A 6,896-nucleotide genomic window follows, 5' to 3' on the forward strand; every position below is an offset into this window, starting at 1 on the left:
GAGTGAATTTATTTGTTTAAATATACATAAGAAATAAATCCGAATTTATATGAATTCAAATTTTTCCACTTCAAATTTCAATTGTAAAATTTTAAAATTTTAGATATTTTAAAAGCTAATATTTTAAAATTTTAGATATTTTAAAAAGCTAACATTTTAAAAATTTCAATTGTAATAAATAATTATTTTATAAAAATTAAGTTATTGGAAGATTATAAATTTAAAATAATATTAAAATAAATAGCATAATATGGATTTATTAAATTTGTAAAAATTATAAATATATTTAATAATATAAAATAAAATATATTATAATTAATAAAATTAATTTTTGAAATTTAAATTCTTTATTTTATAATGAAATTGTGTGCTTTAAATAAATTAAAATTATGAGAAATTAAAAAAACTTTGAATAAAATTTTAAAAAAATTAAACTACTCAAATCTCTTGAGTTCCTCACAAATTTTAAAATTCTCTATTATATTTATCTAAATAAATAAATTTGTTTTAAAATTTTAAAACTTAAATATAAATAAAATTTAATTTTTAAATCATTTATCCAAACTCATCCTTAAATAAATTATTTTAAATTTCTGAAAGTTAATATTATATATTATATATAAATGATTCTGACTCCGTGTAGCATATCGAGGTTGAAATATCTTCAAACACATTTAACAAAACAAACGTTGAGAGAGAGGAGCAGACAAAGATGATTAGTTAGGAAAACATATTAGCATCGTGAAAATCAAATTTTAGGTACACCAATATCTTACATTGCATTACGTTACATTATAATTTTGATAATATTTTTATTCAATTTTAATAATTATTTTCTCATATATATTCATCTACATAAACAGGCTGGAAAAAGCTTTGAAAGCCATGAAAAACAATTCAATGATGGATCAAAAGCTCCTACTTGGCATCGTTACCCTCGAGCTTAGGTGCTTCATTAGCCTCTCCGCCAGCAATGTCGACAACCCTCGGACCCTTAATCTTATCAGGAGACAACTTGGCCAATGACAAAGTAAGCACCCCATCTTCAAGCCTAGCCTTCACAGTGTCCAAGTCTACGTTCTCAGGCAGCCTAAATTGTCTCCAAAACTTGCCATAGGAGCGTTCCACCCTGTGCCAATGATCGCCCTTCTTCTCGTCCTCTTTCTTCCTTTCCCCGCTCACCCTCAGCACACGGTTCTCTTCCACTTCAATCTTCAGCTCTTCCTTCTTCAACCCTCGCACATCCAACATTATCGTATGCCCTCCATCGTTACCCTTCGGTCCACCTGGTGGCGGCAGCATTAAGCTCTCGTCCTCTCCGGGGTAAGTGGGATTTGCTCTAACACACGAACGGATCGAGCAATAACAGATCGCCACCGCTGGATCCATGAATGGCAACAAACTCGATCCATTGCATAGGCCAACATAACACGCCAAGAGCAACAGTAAGAGCCTCATTGTGTATATATGCTGAGTGAGAGTGAACTAGATTTCTTGAATTGGAAGTTTGGAACTAGTGACTTAAAGGGAATTATTGGGAATTATCCATATTTATGGAAAATCAAAGATATGGGTATCAAATAATAGAAAGTCAAAGATATGGGTATCAAATATTGAAAAGTCAAAGATATGGGTATCGAGATATTGGCATAATAAAATCTGAGATATTTGCAATATATGGTCTCTAATTGTAAAGTGACTTTGCAAGTTGATCCCTGAACCTCAACTATAAATAAGCATAACCATCTCTCATTCTGTATCTCAAACTTGCCATTCTCTACTTAAGGCATTGTTTTCTCTCTCTCTCTCTTTGTAAATTCTCACTTGTATTTTGGAGTGAAATATATTTGGTAGTGCTCGAGGACGTAGGCAAAATTTGTTGAACCTCGTTAAATTCTTGTGTTCTTTATTGTATTATTCTGCATGAATTGTGAGTGTGATTGTAGTGATTTATTGTGCTATTAAATTACGATTGAGGGATATTCTGGCTAGAAAAGACCTGGTACTTAAGCGATCCTTGTGATCCACCTCTCTTTCCTGGGAATTGAACTTAGTGTGATTTTTTAGTACAATAATTTTACTCTTTTACACGCTTCCGCACAACAATTGGTATCAGAGCTAGATTCGTACTTGGGGAATACGATCGTTCACGGCACTATTCACGTACTATAGTTGGGATTGAGGAGAAAAAATGGAGAAGGCATCGTCATCAACAAAGACTACTGTAACCAATGCGAAATTTGAAGTAGAGAAATTTGATGGTACCAATAATTTTGGTATGTGGCAATGTGAGATCCTGGATGTCTTATGTCAGCAAGAGCTGGATATAGCCCTTGAAGAAAAACCTGACAAGATGGATGACAAGGAGTGGGCCAAGATCAATAGACAGGCATGTGGAACAATTCACCTATGTTTGGCCAAAGAGCAGAAGTACTCTGTCATGAGGGAGACATCAGCGAAGAAGTTGTGGGATACACTGGAAGAAAATTTTCTAACAAAAAGTCTTGAAAATAGGCTTTATATGAAAAAGAAACTTTATCGATTCACGTATGCACCCGGTATGTCGATGAATGACCATGTGGACTCATTCAATAAAATTTTAGCAGACTTGCTAAATTTGGATGAGAAATTTGAAGATGAAGACAAGGCATTACTGTTGTTGAATTCTCTTCCTGATGAATATGATCATCTTACCACCACATTGCTTCATGGGAAGGATACAATCACATTTGATGCAGTCTATAGTGCGTTGTATAGATCTGAGACTCGGAAGAAAGATAAAAAATATCACAGAGATACAACTACAGAAGTCTTAACAGTAAGAGGTCGTTCACGCAGCAACAAATCTGGTAGAAGGAGTAAGTCCAAAGGGAAACCTGCCAAAGATGAATGTGCTTTTTGTCGTGAGAAAGGGCATTGGAAAAAAAATTGTCCTAAGTTACAAAAGGGTAAAGCTATTTCTGATGCATGTGTAGCGGAGCATGATGAGGAGTTAGACTTTAGCTTGGTTGGCATGGCAATGGCATGTCATACAGATGAGTGGATTTTGGATTCAAGATGTACTTACCATATGTGTCCTAATAAGGACTAGTTTTCTAGTCTTAAAGAACTAGAAGGTGGAGTTGTTTTTATGGGCAATGATAGCGCTTGTAAGACAATGGGAGTAGGTACAATCCAATTGAAGAATCACGATGGCTCAATTCAAGTCTTGACAGATGTTCGCTACATACCTAGCTTGAAGAAAAATCTTATCTCATTAGGGGTCCTAGAATCTAAAGGGCTCACAATCACTTTGAGAGATAGATTACTAAAGGTAATAGTTGGGTATTGACGGTGATGAAAGGCACAAGAAGGAATAATATGTACTATTTAAATAGAAGTACAGTTATTGGATCAACATCAACAGCTTCTACGAAAGATGCAGATTCAGAGGCTACCAGGTTATGGCATATGCGATTGGGACATGCTGGTGAAAAAGCTTTGCAGAGTTTGGCGAAGCAAGGCTTGTTGAAAGGTGAAAATTCTTGCAAATTGGAATTCTGTGAACATTGTGTTCTGGGCAAGCGAGACGAGGATAAAATTTGGTTCAAAGAATTCACAATACAAAAGGAATTCTGGACTACGTTCACAGTGATGTGTGGGGACCTACTAAAGTGGCTTCTTTGGGAGGTATGCACTATTTTGTTACTTTTGTTGATGATTATTCAAGAAAAGTATGGGTGTATCTAATGAAAAGGAAAAATGAAGTTTTGGATGTATTTCTGAAATGGAAGAATATTGTGGAGACCTAGACTGGTCGAAAAGTCAAACGACTTCGATCAGACAATGGTACTGAGTACAAGAATGATCCATTTCTACAAGTATGTCACGATGAAGGCATTGTACGACACTTCACTGTTTGAGATACACCACAACAGAATGGGGTGGCAGAACGTATGAATCGGACTATACTAGAGAAAGTTCGATGTATGTTGTCCAATACTGGATTAGGCAAATAATTTTGGGCTGAGGCAGTTACATATGCGTGCCATCTAATTAATCGGTTGCCATCAGCTGCAATAAATGGAAAAACTCCTATGGAGAGGTGGGCTGGTAAACACACATCGATTATGATTCTTTACATGTTTTGGTTCCTTTGCATATTATCATGTAAAAGAATCTAAGTTAGACCCAAGAGCAAAGAAAGCATTATTCATGGGTATAACTGGTGGAGTAAAAGGATACCGTCTCTAGTGTCTAGATACAAGGAAAATTATTTTCAGTAGAGATGTGACTTTTGATGAATCAACCATGATGAAGAACAATGATTCACAAAAGGATAACACAACCAGTGGTACTTTGCAGTAGGTGGAGCTTGAAAAGGTTAATGATGATCCAGCTAATATTGAAGGAACAAATGATGAAGAAGTTTCGACCCAAGAACTTCTACAGCAACATGCCTGCTCGCTTTGATAATATGGTGGCCTATGCACTTCCAATTGCAGATGATGATGTTCCTTCTACTTACACAGAAGCAAGAAGTAACCCTGATGGTGTAAAGTGGAAGCAAGCTATGAATGAAGAAATGCAGTCTCTTCATAAAAATAGGACTTGGGAGTTGGTGACATTACCCAAAGGAAAGAAGGCAATTGGATGCAAATGGGTATATGCAAAGAATGAAGGATTTCCTGATAAAAATGAAGTTCGATACAAGGCTAGATTGGTAGCAAAGGGTTACGCTCAGAAAGAAGGAATAGACTACAATGAAGTATTTTCTCCAGTTGTGAAGCATTCATCTATTCGGATTTTGCTAGCCTTGGTTGCACAATATGATCTTGAACTAGTTCAGCTCGATGTGAAGACCGCATTTTTACACGGTGATTTGGAAGAGGAAATCTATATGACTCAGCCAGATGGATTCAAGGTTGCTGATAAAGAAATTGGGTTTGCAAACTGACAAAGTCGCTTTATGGATTGAAACAATCTCTGAGGCAGTGGTACAAGCGATTTGATCAGTTCATGAAAGGGCAAAGGTATACAAGAAGTAAATTTGATCATTGCGTGTATTTTCAGAAGCTACAAGAAGGATTTTTCGTATACTTGCTCTTATATGTTGATGATATGTTGATAGCATCTAAGAGTAAAATTGAAATTGAGAGATTGAAGACTCAACTCAACCTTGAGTTTGAGATGAAAGATCTAGGTGAAGCTAAGAAGATTCTTGGCATGGAAATATGTAGGGATAGAGCTCATGTCAGAGTTAGTTTGTCTCAGAAGAAATATTTAAAGAAGATACTATAGAAGTTTGGCATGAACGAGCAGACTAAAGCTGTAAGTACCCCGTTGGCTTCTCATTTCAAGCTTTCTGCACAACTATCTCCTTCGACAAATACGGAACAAGAATACATGTTACAAGTTCCGTATTCTAATGCAGTAGGTAGCTTGATGTATGCAATGGTGTGTACAAGACCTGACATTTCACAGGCAGTTAGTATAGTGAGCAGGTATATGCATAATCCTAGAAAAGGACATTGGCAAGCTGTGAAATGGATTCTACGGTATATTCATAAGACCATGGATATTGGATTACTGTTCAAGCAGGATACTACACTTGGTAAAGGTGTTGTTGGGTACGTTGATTCTGATTATGCCGGTGATTTGGACAAACGGAGATCAACCACTGGTTATGTGTTTACTCTTGCTGGAGGACCAATAAGTTGGAAGTCTACTGCAGTCTCTGATTGCGTTGTCAACCACGAAAGTGAATACATGGGCTGTAACAGAGGCTGTAAAGGAAGCTATTTGGTTACAAGGTATGGTTAAAACCTTGGGATTGGTTTAGGAGCATATTAATGTGTATTGTGATAGTCAAAGTGCTATTCATTTAGCAAAGAATCAAGTCTATCATGCACGTACAAAGCATATCGACGTACGTTTCCATTTTGTGCGGGAAATTATTGATGAGGGGAAAATTCACCTTCAGAAGATTAAGACTGCAGATAATCCCGCAGATATGATGACCAAGGTGGTAACAACAATCAAGTTCGAACATTGTTTGAACTTGATCAATATTCTGGATGTTTAACAGTTGAAGAAGGCACTATCAAGTGTTGTTGACAAAGGCAGAGAGAATTGTATGAAGATAAGATTACTCGAATCAAATCTTCAAGGTGGAGATTATTGAGAATTATCCATATTTATGGAAAATCAAAGATATGGGTATCAAATAATAGAAAGTCAAAGATATAGGTATCAAATATTGGAAAGTCAAAGATATGGGTACCGAGATATTGGCATAATAAAATCTGAGATATTTGCAATATATGGTCCCTAATTGTAAAGTGACTTTGCAAGTTGATCCCTGAACCTCAACTATAAATAAGCATGACCATCTCTCATTCTGTATCCCAAACTTGCCATTCTCTACTTAAGGCATTGTTTTCTCTCTCTCTCTTTGTAAATTCTCACTTGTATTTTGGAGTGAAATATATTTGGTAGTGCCCGAGGACGTAGGCAAAATTTGCTAAACCTCGTTAAATTCTTGTGTTCTTTATTGTATTATTCTGCATGAATTGTGACTGTGATTGTAGTGATTTATTGTGCTATTAAATTACGATTGAGGGATATTCTGGCTAGGAAAGACCTGGTACTTAAGCGATCCTTGTGATCCACCTCTCTTTCCTGGGAATTGAACTTAATGTGATTTTTTAGTATAATAATTTTACTCTTTTACACGCTTCCGCATAACAGGAATGCTACTTAAATGTTAAATTCTATTGCCATTGTAAGAAGATTTGAGGGGATATTTATATGTGGATAAAAGTAGTGAAATTCTTGAAATTTCTGATGTGATTAATTTCTAGAGAAACTGGGAAGATACTAGCGATAACCAAACTCAGCAGCACAGTGCAAATCGA

The 6,896-nt window shown here is 35.8% G+C and overlaps 1 protein-coding gene across 1 annotated transcript; it reads right to left on the reverse strand.

Moving 5' to 3' along the window:
• Nucleotides 1-918: 918 nt before the first annotated feature.
• LOC105784491 (22.0 kDa class IV heat shock protein-like) lies at nucleotides 919-1,458 on the reverse strand. The gene has a single exon (XM_052627095.1). It carries the CDS (start codon nucleotides 1,456-1,458, stop codon nucleotides 919-921), a length of 540 nt encoding a protein of 179 aa, XP_052483055.1.
• Between the last annotated feature and the right edge of the window lie 5,438 nt (nucleotides 1,459-6,896).

Source organism: Gossypium raimondii, chromosome 13 (genome assembly GCF_025698545.1).
Source record: "Gossypium raimondii isolate GPD5lz chromosome 13, ASM2569854v1, whole genome shotgun sequence".
Taxonomy (NCBI): Eukaryota; Viridiplantae; Streptophyta; class Magnoliopsida; order Malvales; family Malvaceae; genus Gossypium; species Gossypium raimondii.